Genomic DNA, 18,629 nt, shown 5'->3' with positions numbered 1-18,629 from the left:
TTTAAAGAAATTATTTTAAATAACAGGTCAGGATGTTAGGATGATATTTAACATTGTAAACACTTCTGATCCGTCTTGTCATGTTGAAGTTCTGTTCAAGTAAGTTCTTGCTTGGTGCCTTTTGTGTTTCAGTTTTTGGTATGGACAAAAGGACCAGGGAGGGTGGGGAGGGATCTGCTGTGTAACACGTGCTGTACTTACATGAATAAGGATTACTGAAAACCAAATGAATACGTTTGTAAAACAGTGCACTGTTTCTATAGAAAGATTAAATTTTTTTTTTATCTGCGCCTACTGAACTAATTACATTTTAGTACTTAAAATGCTGTCTCTTAGAACTGGTCCTGTATTGCATTTTGGTCTGTCTTTTCCTTAGCTCTTGAGTGTTAAAACTGAGGGGCTTAGGGGCCTGTTGGCATACTTTGGCTGTCCTCTTTGGAATTTCACCATCTTTAGCAGCTACACCACCATAATAGGAATCACAAAGACAAGTTATGGCCAGCTTTAAGTAAGCAGACTGTTTTGTTCAGCGGGGGGCTGAAACTTGGAAAGTCCCTTCCATCCTAAGTCATTCTATGTACTGCTTAAGCCTTCAGAAGCAGTGTGTATCTTGAAAGTAACTTCTAAGTCATTCCATTAAAATATTTCAATTAAACACGTTAGGAGAGTAATACAGTAGCAAATAGAAATAATTCCCAGAAAAAACGGAGTGCTCCCCGTCTGATCTATTGGGTGGCAGCCAGCCCAGGCCAGGTTGGAACCAGAACAGGTTTTAAGGTCCCTTCCTGCCCAACGCTTCTATGATTCTGTATGAATTTTATGTCCACACAGATAAGACATAAGAAAAATGACACAGCCTCTTACAAGAGTCCCAAACCTGTGGCACTAAGCTATGCCTCCTCTAACAGCTGTCTTAACTATATATTTATATATACAGGTCATGACTCACCATTCAGAGGGATACCACAGTCCATTTGCACATTAACACACTGGCCAACTCAAAGCAGTTATTAACTAAACACACTCACTTACTTTGCTGGTCCTGGTGCCCAAACAGCTACAACAGGAACGCTTCAGAGGCAGCTGCAGTTGCTTTGGATGCCCTGGGAACAGCACACAGGTTAACAAAGGTATCCACAAGTCCTGCAGTGCCAGCTTCATACAAAGTTTGACATTCGTTGTGGATTATCCTGATGACAATAGCAGAGGTTTCAACTTTGAAGCTGTGTTTCTGCAACATCTGGCAACCGATCATTTCCTGGGCATTTCTCAGCTAGCACATCAGGACCTGATAACAGAAAAAAAATACGCAGTCCTTTCAGGAGCAAGACTTGGGAAAAGAAATATAAGGCTGTTACAGGGTGGAAGGCATACATAACAAGCAGCCTGAAGCTGGTTAAAATGCAATATAAACTCTGCTTTGTGAGGTAAAGGGATTTCCCACTCCTAAATACACCCACTCACCATCAATATAGCAAAAAGCTCCTACAATGGAAACACTGCATTCCACAGCACATAAAGATGGTCTTTAAGAAGTTCTTCACACAAGGATGGAGCTTCACCCTAGAACACAGGTCTCCAACAGGGAACTTCCCTACCAACTCACTGAGTAAATCACATTCAGGATTTCTATCCCGGACAAGGAATTAATTAGTAATTTATTTTCATGTATTTATTCCCCCTCTGGAACACAGCTGAAAGCACATACATTTATTTATTTTAAACCATTGCACAGTAAGGAGAATGGAAAACCTTATGACCAAATGTTCAAGAAAAGCCCCTGAACTAATTGCTAATAAGGCACACAAATGTGTAAGGTCTGAGCAAAGAGAACACTCTGCAGTAATGCTCAGAGGATACATAGTCCTTGCCAATTAAAGCTTACATACAAGGTTTGATGACAGGAATTCTCTTAAGCTAAATCTAAGCCACTAATAACGAAAGTCTGACAAGTGATTGGAAATGTACACTCAATTATTATCAGCAGTCTGATGTGTGCATCACATTTAAAATCCGAATATAATGAACTGACAGATTTGATGCTAACGCCAGCACTGGTAATAAAAGTGGTAAAGAAGTGACAATAACTTTTTCAAACGTCAGCTCCACAAGAGAGCAGATGAGGTTAAGAGAATCTGGTGCTTTACAGGAAACTCATGATAAACATGGATTTTTAAATTTCCAACGCAACCTTGATCTTCCCATCTTAAAGCCAAGTGCAACTAAAAAAGGTACTGAGAAGATCAACAAGGGTTAATCAAAAGAGCTCGTGCATCTTTTCAAAGCTTCAACTCAGTGGCAAGGGGAAACAAAATTGAAAGGATATGCTATGTAACACCTATGCATAAAATCATTATTCCCTAGTGCTTTATTTGCACCGTTAATTATTCCCCATTTCCCTTAGTACCAGAACTGGAAAGCATGCAGTAACATTTAATCAGATAGCAGGTTCAAAATACATGAAAAATTATTAATGGAATGCATAACTAAACTGTGGCACCCCTGCAGCACTGTCCTGTGAGTACAGGGCTGTCTGTGACTCAAAACAGCATTTCAGCTGCACTTTCTGGACCCTCAGCTCAAGAAGCTGAAAGCTGGGCACACAGCAGAGGTAACCACATACACTCTGTCCTCATCTTTTCCTCAGCATCCATTACTAGCTACTGTCAGAAATTAGAGTAGATAGAACAGACTGTTCCAATACAACACAATAATCAGGTGAGTAATTTCTTGTATTTGCTTCCCTTCCTGTTTAAATTATCTTATTTTCTACAGACTACATGGAAATTTCTTTAGAAAACACAATCACTGAGGCTTAACATTGTCCAAGTGAACAGAGCAGTGCATGGACATCAGAGCAAGCTCTGGTTCCACGCAGAGCAACACCAGGCAATTACACACTGTCCTTCCTCTATGCTTTAATCTTTGCAGCATGAAAAATGAACTCACGTCTTCATTAAACATTTTAATAACAGGCCCAGATAATTATATTCTAAGAATTCCTGCAAATTTGGTGCAAGAACACATATGGTCCAAGTTTGGCTGTCATTAATCTAACTGAAACTGTTGTAGGCGCTTGCAGTTCACAAATATCACTGTTGAATCCAAAAGAAGAAAAAATAAAATGCACAGTTTGGATCTCTCATAAATGAGTGTTGGTCTTTTTGCAGGAAAGATTACATCTCAAATGTTTTTGCCACGTTGAGGTTAAGCAGATGTGCACTCCAAACCAGCATGGTAAGAAGTGACATTTATAAATGAGGTCTAAAACACTTTTTTTCTTCTTTTGGTCATTTAAGAACTATTCAATAAAAACCACTGACAGACTGTCACTGTGAATGCCTACTTTGCAGACAAGGAGAGAAAAACACAGGGCAGGGACAGGGACCATTAAGGTTGTTCCTCTGCCTTACCTATCACTGCCAGTCCAGGACACAGCTACAAATCAGCACCGATGACTTTCAGAATCACTACTTTTAGCTGAACAACCACTAAATGCAGAACATTGGTTTTTTTTCTCCTTCAGTTGTGCTATCAGTTTACAGAAGCAATCCTTATATAGTTTCTATATATAAAGGCACTAACACACTGGAAGAAAAGTCTTCAAACCATGAACACTAGACTCTAAATAATAGATAGACACAGACATGAACACATCCCAGTGCAAAGACAGGACATGGCCCCACCTGCAGACCTGGATAAATAACTGAGACACTGTGACAGAAGCACAGAAGACAGAATGGTGTCCTTGATTACAGTGCATCACCATGTGCTTTCAGCTACACTATTACAGGGGTTGGCAAGAGATCCCATTTCTGGTATCAGTGAGGTATAGGGGACTAGGATCAGGAAACAAACAAACAAAACCAGTCAATGGGAGTTACACATTCCAATAGAGAACATGCAAGTGTTTCTTTAGTTCACAGGGAACTGAAACAAGGCTCCTCCACGTGCATCTGAAATACAGCTCATGTTTATTCAAGATGCACTGCTGTTCAGAACAGCAGATGTTTTACCACACTCAAACTATTTCAGGCCCTGCAGCCAGGGATGATCCCACCCTGCATCAACTCCAGCATTACCTACACAGTAAGTCACACACAAAACAACAAACCAATGATTTCTAGTTTTCCATTTTGTCTTCAATGTGGAAAGCAGGCTTGCTTTTGGTATCCACTGCACAGAAAGACTACCCTGAATTAACAGAGGTGGGGAAAAAGGGGAAGGAATGTGACAATACCACAAGTGAAGTGGATGGGATTGAAAAAGCAAAATATCCATATTGGAAATAATCACAAAATAACATAGGCTGCAGCTGCATCAAGGATTTAGTAGGTGTTGTGCACAGCATCTGTGTTATCATCCAGTTCACCCTCCCTGCACAGCAGCCTCGCAGACCAGTTCTGCATTGCTTAGTCGGAACTGCAGCTGCACAACAGACTACCACAGATCATACAAACAACTCCAATCTCACGCTCCCTGCTAATACACAGCCAAGCGTCAAACACCCACTCACATCTCAGCCAAGAAACAACAAAGCACTCTTCACAATCAAGTGCTGCTGTGGTCCCCCTCCTTTAAAACTCATTGTTATTTAAATTAACAGAAGAACCAGAAGCTTTCTTGAGCAAAGTCATGTACTTAAACGTCTTCAATCAATTTCAATTCATTTCACCAGGAAGAATGTAATTGAAGGGGAACTGTGCAAGATACTCACACAATAACATAATGCACACTCTTTGCTTCCTAGGAAAAAATAAAGTCAGCTTAGCTCCAGCAAAGAGAATTATTCATCCCTACGTACACCACAAAATTCAGGAAGGGTTCAACTGCCATATTCCAGTGCCCTTGTCAGAAATCTCCTTGCCAGCCAATTCCCAAGGCTCTGGGAGGTGACAAGAAGTTCTGCCCTATTCTACTTTGTGAGGGTGGGGAAGAAGAAAGGAAAAAATAAAGAAACAATTCTCCAATATAATTTATAGCTTGGGCATTTGCAGCCTCATTCAATCATAACGTGGGAGAAAGAGAAGAACCCATGGAAGATGCAGGTAGTTTAGCTCAATTTAAGCAGAGGACCAGACAGAAAAAAAGCAAGAGGAGGAACCTCTCTTGTAAGCATCCTAGATACACTGGCACTTTTCTGCCATCTGAATCTGCCAAAACACCACTGGAAAATAGGGCTGGCAAAGTGCTTAGCAATAACATTTTCTGTAATTATGTTCAAAGTGGTTAAACAGCTCTTTTACTAAAGGCAAACAAAGAGCCCACCCAAATTATTAAGCTTAATGCTTGCCTCCCACATTAGATTTCTGCCTGCTAAGCCCTCCACAAACAGCTGTGACTTGAAAGCCTGAACAAAAAGATAGTAAAGACTGCAGAAATTCCCTCCATTAATCTCTGATATTTATCTATCACAGACCACAGGCCATGCTCCAAAATTACATGATGCAGATCTCTATTAAAAAAAAGAAAATCCATTTTAATTCAGAAATTCTTTTCAAAATTCTGGTTGATTTTACTCAGACATAACTGAGAGCAGCCCCAAGAGAAATCAAAGCAATCTACGATTACCAAAATGAAACAAAGGGGTTGATAAACCAAGAGATCTTGAACTTCAGTAAGATCATGCATAGGATTAAGAAGTTCCATCTCTGCAAAGATCATCACAGAAATACTGTGTTGAGTGGATAATTCAGAGAGGGCACTAAAAAAATTGAACTTTTAGCAGAGACCTAGGAAAAACGCTAATGGTATAAAAAATAAATGAATACTTTACACAGAAAGCTCTCTCCCTCCTCTCACAAGCTGAACTGTGAACTGAGCATTGGCTTCAGGGAAAAGTTGGCAGATACTTTGCTACATTAGAGGATTCCTATACTAGAACGTTCTTCCATTTAGCAGAAAAAGCTGCAACAAGTCAAAAGGCTGTGAGCAGAAATCAGCTAAATTTCAACAAAAACAGAATGATTTAAACTTTGCAGTAACTTCTCATTGGGTAAATTTATCAACTGGTGGCTTCTAAAAGGCCAAAGGGTCTTAACTCGATCCTACCATCAGTGGAAGACAACAGGAAGTGTGTATCAAATCAAATGATGCAGAAAAAGACCTTGATGCCCGCATTACTACAAGTTAAAAGGCACACATCACACACTTTGACAAATTCCATTTTCTAAATGGCACCATGTAGCTTTAAAAATATTAAGTGAAAGTCCCCTTCAATATCTAAATTATTATCTCTGTACTCATAGATATGGAATAAAGTCATCTAGGATTTTCCAGCAGCACTGGAACAGGCCTCCAACTGCCCAATATTATTCTATAAACACTTCATTGCTTATTTGCTGGTGTTTTATTTGAAAGCTTAGCTGTTATGAGTCTGATCACAGCAGCTGAAAGCAGCAGCACAGGTGGCAGTAATATGCAGTTACAGACTTGCCTCTACAGAGCCTAAAACACACACAGGTGATGCTTAATGGGGACAGGGCAAAGTTCTATTCTTCAGCAGCCTTCAGTATGATTGCGCAAGCCTGATCCAGATTGCAGCTGCAGACTGAGATTCTATTGAGAACATGCTCAAAACTGCCTGCCTTCTTAACTCCCTGTACAATCAATGAATATACAGATGATATAGTATATCCAGGAGTTTGGCTGATGTAACTATTATACTAGAGTAGGAAAAAAGGACACTCACCCTATCCTGAGCTCCATGATTGACTCTGGTGGAGTGCATCTCCAGAAGAGATCCTTCCCCACTGCAGTCAGCTCTTAAATGGGTGTAGGAGAGGTGCAGCCAGGCTCCACCCCTTCTAGCAGCACAGGTGAGTTGCCTTCACCTGTGCTGCTGTGGCTGACTCATTGCTTACCACAGGTGATCAATCAGAGGCTCAGGCAGTGATTCAGCAGCCCCATACACTCCCTCATTGCAATGCCCTGGCAAGCCTCATTGCAATAAAAAAATAAATTTATTTCAGAGCAGAAATATTGGAAAACAAAAAGCCAACAATTCAGAAACGATGACGTGCTGCTGAGAAGTTGTATTGAGCAAAAATAATACAAGAGAGGACAACCACAATTCATCTTCCAATATGCTGAGTTTTCAGAGAAGGCAGCATAGGATTGTCATTTTGCAGGAGTTAGTTTTTTTAAATACACAGTGGAACTTTCAGTAAACTTCATAATGGCTTATGCAATTACTTGACAGTTACCTCCTTTTCCTGAGGGAGCTACACACTGCTACCCACACAGCAGCCCATACAAGGTTCAGTTTAACCCTAAATCCTGAAGCAGAGCCTTTTAATCTACAGGCTTAGAAACTTTTGAATGTCAGTTAGTCGATTCAAAGCAAACTCCTAACAGAGACAATATAATATACAAATTAATTTTACAAAAGCACTGACAGCTGTTAGTGATACATAGCCTAGAAAATACCATTAGCTCTCATTTAACACCTCCTTTCTAGTGCATGCTCTACATTCACAACAAGTAGTAGTGAAATGGAGCATCTCTGGCTGCTTCTGCAGATCAGAAAGGTGCAGCCCCATTTTGATTAATGTTTTCTCCTTTAAGAAAAATCAACACATCAGGCTTATCAGAATATCTGCATCATCAAATCCAAAGAGCATCAAGGATCAGACCATATTCACCCATTACAGGCTACTGTCTTTTCCTCAAAAGATTAAGCAAGGTGGTTTCCACTGATCTGCTGAAAAAGATTCCAGGCATCTCTTGCTCTTTTCAGCTGTGAAGAAGTCGTAACTCAAGTAAGCTAACCTTTCCAAATCAAATTTTGTTGGTTAACACCAATCTTATGTAATGTTAATTTCATCTACTTACCCCTATCTGTGCAGCAGCAGGCATTGAGTATCTCTCCTTCTCATCTTTATTTTTTAAGAAACTAACAAAAGTAGTCTAAATGACACTCAAAAATAACACATCCTTCCAGAGAGACTGAGAGGAGGACTAATAAAGAAAGAGCATGACATGTGAGTGAGACCACTGGCAATTAGAAAGAAACGAAAGCAGCTGGATGTGAGCTGTAGGAGGGGATTGACACAGCTGACACTTATTCAGAAGATTTGTTAATCTTCTAAGAGCAAATTTTAACCTCACAGTACGCATACAGGTGCTGCTGAGAGAAGAAATGCAAGTAACTAAGAAAAAATACATACAGGATAACTATTTTAATACTTGAATTCATGACAGCTTTGGCACCCGATCGTTAGTTCTGTTACTCAGTATAAAGCAAAAATATTTGGCAGTTTGAGAATTGAACTCACATATAATTACTGAGCTGGCATTCACTATGTTCAGCATGCAAAGAAGTGCATGGTAAATTTCTGATGAAAAGGGAGGCTCCTCAAGCCACCATGTTACACTATGACAAGACAGGAAGAACAAAGATGATTGTCTTCATTTCTACCAGCGCCTTAAAATTAAGCCTTTCCTGCAGACACTCACTGTGCTAGCACCTCCAATCTGATGAGCACATTGAAATAAGTCTTTTTCAGTTCCTCCCTAATTATCTCAAATGCTGCTGGAGTAAAACTGAAGTCAGACAAACAGTCAATGATGAGCTGAAGCAGCAGCTGTAGAGAAAGTACTACTCCTTATCCATCTGTACAATAAGGACAACAGCTTGTTTCTTTCCAACATCAACAAAATAGAAGACAAACCAGAGCTTACAAAAATAGTGTTTAAATCTGTTATGTTTTTTTAAAGGCAACAAATTATTTCTGTGTAAAAAACAGCAAGATCTTGAATAATCAGCACTTAAAAATGGATAATCTACTACTAGGACATATCACAGTTATTGCATGAGTCAGGCAACAATTCTACTAAATGTTTTTTAGCAAGAGTACCTACAACTGTTGCATAGCTACCTCTTACTTTCTTAACATTAAGAAATTAAACTTATAATAACAACAAAATGGCAATAAATATTCTTTACTTGAAAGCTGGGACCCACAAAGAAAGAAATGACCTAACCATACTGATGCAATAAATCTAGACTATGAAATTCTCTTTTACAATATCTCTCAGAGTGCCCAAATGTCTTGCTCACCTCTAGTTTCCAAAGGAAATGTTACAAAGGGATGAGAATTCATCCTGCTCCTTTAGTTCCCTTCAGCCCTGTCCCACAGTCAGAATGCATCCAGAATCCCAGAGATGACAGAAAGCTATACCAAGTATATACGTAAGTATGTACATAAATCCAGGTATTTAAGCATTTCTAGTCCTATTTTATTTGCTTTCTTTGGCTTCAGATCTAAATTTTGCTCCAATAGTTCCTAATAACTTCCTCCTAATAACTTAACCAAATAATTAGTTGCAGTAGTCACTCTGACAGTTTGGCTTTTCTCTCAAGAAGCCACTTTTGGGGTGGCTCAAAAGCTTCTGGAAACAAAACCTGGCAATTTGGGAACTGAGAGCAGACCTGTAGTTGGTAACCTGAGTTCTTCACAGCTGCACAAGTTCACAGATAAGGCAGGTCCTTGGCCTCTAGCTGAGATCCTCTGACAGCATAACAACATCATAACTAGCTAGGCTCCCACACTATCAAAACCTTATCCATTTTACACACATACTACTATTTTACTGGTCTAATAAGAAGCAGTTCATCAGTGGTTACATTTGCAACTGTTTTCACACCACCAGCTGGTGGAGATCAGTCTGTGTCAATGGCACAGACAGGTGATGCTAGATAGTCCAATGAGGTGTGCCTCTGGCAGTTACCACCTATTTCAAAATAGAGTAGCAATTAAGAAAGCACTTTTTAAACAGCTGTATTAAGTAGAAACAGGCAGAAACAAGAAGTGAGCTGTCCCAGCACGTTTCTTTATTATATGCAAAACCCTAACCCTTCTGTAGACTTTAAAACCAGACAGAACTATGAATTAATGAATTCCAACATAAACCTAAGCATTCTAGGCCTCTGACTAATGTAGAAAACAGTGCTCAACATATGTTTTGTTGAGCTTTACTGAGGGTGATGGTAGGACTTCCAAGTAGCTTATGATTGCATCCATTCACTCTAACAACCAAACCATACTCCCCAGCCATCAGTTCAAACTCCAGTTTACAGAATCACAGAATTGTAGGGGTTGGAAGGGACCTCTAGAGATCATCGAGACCAACCCCTCTGCCAAAGCAGGTTCCCTACACCAGGTCGCACAGGTAGGCGTCCAGGCGAGACTTGAATATCTCCAGAGAAGGAGACTCCACAACCTCCCTGGGCAGCCTGTTCCAGTGCTCCGTCACCTCACCGTGAAGAAGTTCTTACGCACATTCGTGCGAAACTTCCTATGCTGCAGCTGATGTCCGTTTCCCCTCGTCCTGTCTCCACGTACCACTGAAAAGAGACTGGCCTCACCGCTATGGCCGCCACACCTCAGATATTTATAAACCTGGATCAGGTCCCCTCTCAGTCTTCTTTTCTCAAGGCTAAACAGACCCAGTTCACTTAGCCTTTCTTCATAGGGGAGATGCTTCAGGCCCTTCACCATCTTTGTGGCCCTCCGCTGGACTCTTTCCAAGAGATCCCTGTCTTTTTTGTACTGGGGAGCCCAGAACTGGACACAGTACTCCAGATGAGGCCTTACCAGGGCAGAGTAGAGGGGGAGGATCACCTCCCTCGACCTGCTGGACACGCTCTTCTTAATGCACCCCAGAATGCCATTGGCCTTTTTGGCCACGAGGGCACACTGCATGGCTCATGGCCAACCTGTCGTCCACCAGGACGCCCAGGTCCCTCTCTGCAGAGCTCCTCTCCAGCAGCTCATCCCCCAGCCTGTATTGGTGCATGCAATTATTCCTCCCTAGGTGTAAGACCCTACACTTGCTTTTGTTGAACCTCATCCGGTTTCTTACTGCCCAGCTCTCCAGCCTGTCCAGGTCTCACTGAATGGCAGCACAGACTTCAGGCGTGTCAGCCAATCCTCCCAACTTCGTATCATCAGCAAACTTGCTGAGGGTGGCCACTATCCCCTCATCAAGGTCATTGATGAAGATGTTGAACAAGACCGGACCCAGCACAGACCCCTGGGGGACACCACTGGTTACAGGTCTCCAGCCAGACTCTGCACCACCAACAATAACCCTCTGCGCTCTGCCAGTCAGCCAGTTCTCAACCCACCTCACTGTCCACTCGTCTATCCCACACTTCCTCAGCTTTGTTATAAGGATGTCGTGGGAGACAGTATCAAATGCCTTTCTAAAATCAAGGTAGGTTACATCTACCGCTCTTCCCCCATCCACCCAGCATGTGACAGCATCATAGAAGGCCACCAAGTTGGTCGAGCACGACCTCCCCTTGGTGAACCCATGCTGACTACTCCTGATAACCTCCTTTTCTCCCAGTTGTCTGGAGATGGTATCCAGCACAAGCTGTTCCATCACCTTTCCAGGGACAGAGGTGAGGCTGACAGGATCTCCTTCTTGCCCGGATCTTCCTTCTTGCCCTTTTTGAAGACCGGAGTGACATTGGCTATCCTCCAGACTTCAGGGACCTCCCCTGTTATCCAAGACCTCTCAAAAATGATGGAGAGCGGTTCGGCAATGACCTCCGCCAGCTCCCTCAGCACACGTGGATGCACCCCATCAGGTCCCATGGACTTGTGGACCTTAGTACTGCCTATGCGCTCACGCACATCCTCTTTCCTGACTAAAGGGAAGTCTCCCATTCCCCAAACCCTCTCACTAACCTCCAGGGTGTGGGAAACCTGAGGGAGAGCCTTTTCACTGAAGACGGAAGTAAAGAAGGCATTCAGTATCTCTGCCTTCTCAGCATCCCCCGTTATGAGAAACCCCTCCTCACTTAGTAAGGGGCCCACATTCTCTCTAGTTTTCCTTTTGCTGTTAACATACTTGAAGAAGCCTTTTTTATTATCCTTTATTACTGTAGCCAGATTCAATTCCAGGAGGGCTTTAGCCTTCCTCGTTGCATCCCTGCAGGCCCTGACTACATTCCTATATTCTTCCCAAGTGGTCAGACCCTTTTTCCACATTTCATGGACCTTCTTCTTTCCTTTGAGCTTGCGCATGAGCTCTTCGCTCATCCACACAGGTCTCCTGCCACCTTTTCCTGATTTCTTGCTCACAGGGACGCACCGATCCTGAGCTTGGAAGAAGAGCTGTTTAAATGCTGACCAGCTCTCAGAGGCCCCCTTACCTTCTAACACCCGAGCCCACGGGATAGCTCCAAGTAGGTCCCAGAAGAGATCGAAGCTGGCTCTCCTAAAGTCCAGGGTAGCAATCCTACTTATTGCTTTGCTTCTTCCACTCAGGATCTTGAACTCCACCGTCTCATGATCACTACAACCCAAGCTGCCCCCAACCTTTACTTCCTTGAGTTCGAGTTTCTACAACTCAAATTGAGCAATTAATCAGATTCAAACACCTCTGAAATACTAGACTGTGTGACAAACACCCAATTGGAATTGGGTTGCCTGGGAAAAGCAAAGTTAGGAGGAAAAAAAAAGGAAAGAGAGATCCAAAGAAAAAAAAAAGAACACCACCACAATAGTGTCAACAGAAATAACACAGATTTAATAGACCATATAATACCAAGTGTCCACTAAGAAGATGACCTTTTCTCAAACACTGGAATAGAAGAGCCATAGAAAAAAAGCTGTAAAAAAAAAACAACTTCAACTTTACAAAATCAATTTCTGTGAGAATAAAAAACAAAAGACATGACCTTTTCATTAGTATTAAATAAACCTATTCCATTGTATCTAAAGTCTTCCTTCTGAACATGAGTTATTGCCTGACCTTTTTTTATTCCACTGCAGGATACAAAGTGCTTAGGCAAGCATTTAAGCTCTTTTCTTCTTCCAAAATCCAATATACAGTACAGAGTTTTATGCAGCCATAGAGGAAAAAACGTGCACACCTTTCTAAACCTCAGCAAGGGAGCTTGTGTAGGTACTATCAGTGATCTGTACAATCACCCTGAAAGCTGAGCCCAAGACCACACAGATCAGCAACCCACAACCCTGCTGTTGTAACAGCAGTGGATATTTGACCTAGGGACTTAGAGAGCAAAAGCAGTTAAGGCTGGGATACAACTAGCTAAAAAATGATACCACTGTAATTCTGCACTAACATCTCTCTCCACAAACACATCCTAGAGAAAGCTATTTGGTATAACAAGCAATCTACGTACAAAATAAACAAACATACAGTGTACAGTGTTAATGGGAACCCAGAGAAAGCCTTGTTTTGCACATTAGTTAATATGCTCATTACCTTCAGGTTTCTGGAATTTATTGTCCTTCTTGTACCACATGCATCGCTGTGCTGTACTCACACCTTTTACTGGATAAGCTGTCTCTAGGAAATCAGGTGTCTTCAGGGAGAAATCAGTGCCTGACACAGAAACACAACATGCAGCTTGTTACACTTCAGATCTGCCATCCAAGTATGCTGTTTTCTAAAACAATTTGCTCCTCTCTTCTTCTTTTACATCCCTTTAGTATATTAAGTTGTACGCAGCTCTTTAGACACAAAAATAGCTAATTTAGTTCCACATCAAAACTCTGACCCATGTGCCAATCTTTAAGCAAAGAGCAAGTGGACTATTATTCAAAATAGCATTTCTGGTTGCACTATCTTTCTAAAACAGTGCAGCTAGTCAGAACCAATAAACAAAAGTCAGATTTCTCCAGCCACTTACAGGTTATTCTGAATGCATTTGGACTTTTTTATTTCAGTCTGCCTTAAAAATACAGCAAAGAAACAATGCCAGTTAGAATTTGATACAAAATTAAAATGTGTAGAAACCTTTACCAAATTAACACAAATAAATATCTTTCTAAAGTAGGAAAAACATGAAAATGCACAGATCATTTTTAATTTATTGCCTATTCTCATGCAGAACAAAATAGGGAAAAAGGCAATGACAGCATTCAATCAGGCACTGATGTCTCACCTATTTATTTTCTTCTGGAAGATACAAGTCTGGATTTAACCTTAAGTCATAGGCCCATACAACTGCCCAGTACTGCTCCATGTCTATGAAGCACATGAGGGGAGAAGGCTCTGGGGGGACCTCACTGTGGCCTTCCAATATTTGAAAGGAGCATGTATAAACAGAAGGGAGAACAACTGTTTATGAGGGTAGATAGTGATAGGACAAGGGGGAATGGTTTTAAACTGAGACAGGGGAGGTTTAGGTTAGATATCAGGAGGAAGTTTTTCCACACAGAGGGTGGTGACACACCGGAACAGGTTGCCCAAGGAGGTTGTGGATGCCCCATCCTTGGAGGCATTCAAGGCCAGGCTGAATAAGGCTCTGGGCAGCCTGGTCTGGTGGTTTCTAAGGGAATTATAACATGAAATGCTATCAAAATACAGAAAAATAGATGCAGTTATGCCAGCTGCAAATATACTGTCCTCAGACTATCCAAAGTCATTGGAGGTACCTCTTCATTCCACTGCTGTGTTTCAAACTTCTTGCCTAAGATGCTTCTTTTCATTTTTTTTTTTAAATCAAAGCGAGTTTTGATAGCAACTCTCCTTTCTTTAAACTTTTAAGACTAATTTATTTAATCTGCTCCCTTTTGTCTGACAAAAGTTCAGAAACAGTGGAAGCTGACATCCAGCAGAACACAGAAGGTGAAAGCCATGGTTGAGAGAGGGCACGAGGATAGGGGTGTTCCTTAGCACTTGAGTAAGTGGAATAGGATAGCCATGTACAAGGTTACAATCTTATCTTCTTTCTACCGCTCTTATGATAAAGAACTGGATTAAAGACTTACCTTTTATCTGGGCTCATTTTCTGCAACAGTTTCATATACTGGAACACAACATGTGCAACCTGAAGATGGACAAATAAATAGCTTCTTATATCATGTGGGCATGGCAAAATGACCAATCCCTTTGACTATTTCAGACATACAGACTTCTTGTGGACACAGTCCTCCCTTAAGGAAAGGTTACAGAAAGGCTAAAGGTTAAGTAAATACCTTTGCTCTCTGCCAGCTGGGGAACCCTTGAACAGTTTAGCAGATCCATATAACAAAATCAGATTCCACAGACATACACAAATAGAATAAAGCACTTATCTAATTTCTAACTGAAGAACTTGAAACCTATATGGACACAAGTCATTGCTTACGTAGCACCAGCATTCTGTGTGATCTACCTACAGGACAATTCATAGAGTTAACTTCAGTCTAAACGTGCCAAACTCTTTACGTATCTCAAAAGGAATCACTGGAAATAAGCTTCCACATGTTAGCCTGTGTAAATTCCTGTAAAAATTTGACTGAGCCACGGCTCTGCCCACCTCCTTCCTCCCAGCAGTTCACCACCACGCCATCGGCTCTGGAGGTTCAGAACACTACAGGAGAGGTCGGGCAAGGCGTGAGGGCGGCATCAGAACCCCTCACGTGCAGCTCTTCGTGCCGCCGGGGTGCCCGGTGACGTCGGGGTACCCCTATCCCGACGCGGGCAATATGGCGGCCCGGCGCCGCCCTCATGTGCGGAGCTAAAGCAGCCCTCTCTGCCGCAGGGGGGCGCAACGGTCACCGTGGCCGCTCGTTCTCGCGGGAGGCAGCCAATAGGAGCGCGAGAGGGCGCGGTAGGCTGGGTTCGTTCCGCCCCGCCCTCCGTGACGCATTCGGCGCGCGCCGTCGCGGTGCATGCCGGTGCGGCGCGGTGCGGCGGGACCATGGCGAGCGACTTCTACCTGCGGTACTACGTGGGGCACAAGGGGAAATTCGGGCACGAGTTCCTCGAGTTCGAGTTCAGGCCCGACGGTGAGCGGGGCGGCGGGCGGGGCGGGAGCTCTGGTGCCGCGTGCAGCCGGGCCCGGCGGCCTTAACGCTGGTCCTCCCGCAGGAAAGCTGCGCTACGCCAACAACAGCAACTACAAGAACGACGTGATGATCCGCAAAGAGGTGAGGGGGCGCGGCGGGGGGCGCGGGCCGTCCGGGCGCCGTCATACTGAGGTGCCGCTTGCAGGCCTACGTGCACAAGAGCGTGATGGAGGAGCTGAAACGGATTATCGACGACAGCGAGATCACCAAAGAGGACGACGCGCTGTGGCCCCCGCCGGACAGGGTGGGCCGCCAGGTCGGTGTGCTGCTGCTGCTCCCCTGAGGGCTCTTACGGTTCTTATACAACTAATTAAAACTGTGATTGGACTTCTTAGCCAACCCAACACCACGTATAGGAAGGAGAGCTAATTCAATTAAGAGCTAATTCAAACCCTACATGGCAGTTTAGCTGTGAGAGTTAATGTGAGTCACAGGCGCGGTGCATTCATACCCTGCAATAAATAAAAGTTGTCACCCCAGTGCTTAAATTTTTCTAATGCCACAGTGCAGCAATCTGACATGATATCATCTTTTGCTTTGCAGGAGCTTGAAATAGTAATTGGTGACGAGCACATCTCCTTTACCACGTCAAAAATTGGTTCGCTCATCGATGTAAATCAATCCAAGTACGTACTCTGCTTTTGTGTTGCCGCTGTCTTTATGTAGCCTTCTATATTAGAACCTACTGATTATTAGGTACTTTATGTGGTTTCAAACTACTGATCAGCTCCTGGAAGCATAGGTACTCTCTGTTGTGACATAATTAACCTCACGTTATTGCTTGATAGATTTTCAAATTCACTGAGCAGCTAACCTTACTACAAGAACACCTGTTAGATGCATTCAGAGAGTCAGTCTGAACTAAACTGTCACTGGCCTGTGTACATCCATGTTTCTAACAGAACCAGGACTTCTGTATTTCAGAAAAGGCTGGATATTTTGTTTTGTAAGAGCAAAGTGATGCTACTATGCAGTGATAAAAATGCACATCCTGTCAAGACTTAGAACATTCTGCATTCCATGTTTTTAAGGTTTATCAATCAATACAAGAATAAATTAATGTTATATCAACAATGACCCCTGAAAAATCCTGCTATAGGCTTTTTTTTGTGTGTATATATATATATATATATATATATATACACACACATATACATATACACACACAATTCTAAAAACTTAATTCTAAAAACTGCTCTTATAACTTAAATCTTCTTTTTCCTTTGTTTCTTCTATTGTGCACTGCAGGGATCCAGAAGGTTTGAGAGTGTTCTACTACCTGGTCCAGGACCTTAAGTGTCTAGTCTTCAGTCTTATTGGACTACACTTCAAGATTAAGCCAATCTAAATCAAACAAGCTGAAGTTTGTACTGCAGTGTCTGTACATGGGGGGACAGGGAGGGATGCTTTTTCAATTCCTTGCTTCTTCAGGCCCGAAGCTTTTATGTATGTTAGAATTTTTTTTACAAACTGTAAAGTGACTGTCTTAATAAACTGTTGACATCAGTATTTTTAATTTAAAATTTCTGGTGATAAACTGACTTCCTAACACTTCTTTTATCATGGTACGTTTAGGATATGTCATTTCAGTTGTATCACAAAGTTATATTTCACTTCTCTATGCAGTGGCAGTTGATAGAATTAAGTGTGGCTCTGTGAAAATATACTTCTGTCAGCTGCCAAGATAAACTTTTGTTACTAATTGTTGCATTAGGAAGGCCTGATCAAAGTAGCTCAAACCCTGGATCTGCACATGACACATGGTTATAGCAAAGACACAAGATATAACAACCTCCTGCTGTACCCACTTGCCTTTAGAACAGACGTAGACAACAGACTGTGTGGGGACCAACCAGGGTCTTCACAGATGCTCCCATGCAGCTTCCCTTGAAAGAGCTGAAATTAGAAGTGTAGAACATGTTAAGTTCTAGATTAGCATACCTTTTTCTAGACTAGCACACCATTGCTTAAGAGGCTTGGAGGAGGACCAAGCACATATCTCAAAGTGGTAAGTTTTGTAAGCACTATAGGAAGTGGATGGATAGCTTTCCTTACTAATGTGAACTTGAACTGGCAGCCTGATGTGTGCTGGTGCCCACCTCACAGTGGAGGTGGGTTGTCTTGCTTTTAACTCCCCAGTTAAGCCTGAAAATGAAAGAAAGTCAGTGTAAGATGCAGAACTTTTGAGCCATGGTGAAACTTGCTTAAGACTTCTGCAATACGTAAGGTACACTAACTAAAACTGTGCTTCTTTCAAGTGATTTTTCTGCTGTAGTGGGAATCTTATCAAAACCGGATTCGGATTAACCAGCAATTTTCTTGTAGTGTGGCAGGTTTAATTTAACTTTAGCCAAGTTTTAATGTGAATTAAGAGGCTTTTCTGCATATTAGACGGAGCTCAAGAAAAGCAACTTGTTTACTAATAGATGATGATTCTACAAGGGCTGTTATGTGCCTTACCTGAGGCACAACATCAGCTCTGTGACTGAAGGTACTACAAAGCATCTGGGCGAATCCTCTGAAGCTGAAATCCGTGTTATTTGAGTAGGAAGCAGTAAAGCAGTCCTTCATTCTGCTCAGTATAGCCAAAAACGCTGTTTCCTACAAAATACAAAAGAGCAGGTTATGTGTCGGCGTGCTAATTACTGAAGTTCATCTTACACTTTAAGTCCTCTGCCCAAGCCCTCCCTCAGGTTTTCCCTTCTCTGGCCACGATCTTTGCTAGACAACCCTCTGCCTTCCCGCAGCGCTCCTGCGCCGCCCTCCATAGCACTCGCCATTCCCCCCCATAAGTTTTCCCATTCGGCCCCG

At 42.3% G+C, this 18,629-nt stretch overlaps 1 protein-coding gene and 2 long non-coding RNA genes across 3 annotated transcripts; 1 reads left to right on the top strand and 2 right to left on the bottom strand.

Annotated features, from left to right (window-relative positions):
- Positions 1 to 15,456, bottom strand: LOC116216993. Its single transcript, XR_004160815.1, has 4 exons — positions 15,287 to 15,456; positions 14,757 to 14,815; positions 13,246 to 13,365; positions 1 to 1,288 (listed from the first exon to the last, which is right to left on the bottom strand). It is a non-coding gene; the product is annotated as an uncharacterized LOC116216993 (long non-coding RNA).
- Positions 15,457 to 15,609: 153 nt separating this feature from the next.
- On the top strand, positions 15,610 to 17,327 carry MAGOH (mago homolog, exon junction complex subunit). The gene is made up of 5 exons (XM_003208846.4): positions 15,610 to 15,758; positions 15,841 to 15,899; positions 15,964 to 16,074; positions 16,362 to 16,444; positions 17,067 to 17,327. The coding sequence occupies exons 1-5, from the start codon at positions 15,671 to 15,673 to the stop codon at positions 17,164 to 17,166; spliced, it is 441 nt and encodes a 146-aa protein (XP_003208894.1). The 5' UTR covers positions 15,610 to 15,670; the 3' UTR covers positions 17,167 to 17,327.
- A 108-nt stretch (positions 17,328 to 17,435) lies between these two features.
- Positions 17,436 to 18,554, bottom strand: LOC116216994. The gene is made up of 3 exons (XR_004160816.1): positions 18,279 to 18,554; positions 17,874 to 17,963; positions 17,436 to 17,714 (listed from the first exon to the last, which is right to left on the bottom strand). It is a non-coding gene; the product is annotated as an uncharacterized LOC116216994 (long non-coding RNA).
- Between the last annotated feature and the right edge of the window lie 75 nt (positions 18,555 to 18,629).

The sequence above is a fragment of the Meleagris gallopavo genome, chromosome 10 (assembly GCF_000146605.3).
Source record: "Meleagris gallopavo isolate NT-WF06-2002-E0010 breed Aviagen turkey brand Nicholas breeding stock chromosome 10, Turkey_5.1, whole genome shotgun sequence".
Lineage (NCBI taxonomy): Eukaryota > Metazoa > Chordata > Aves > Galliformes > Phasianidae > Meleagris > Meleagris gallopavo.
Note: the sequence above shows the minus strand (reverse complement) of the source record. Positions and strands in the feature narration are given on the sequence as shown.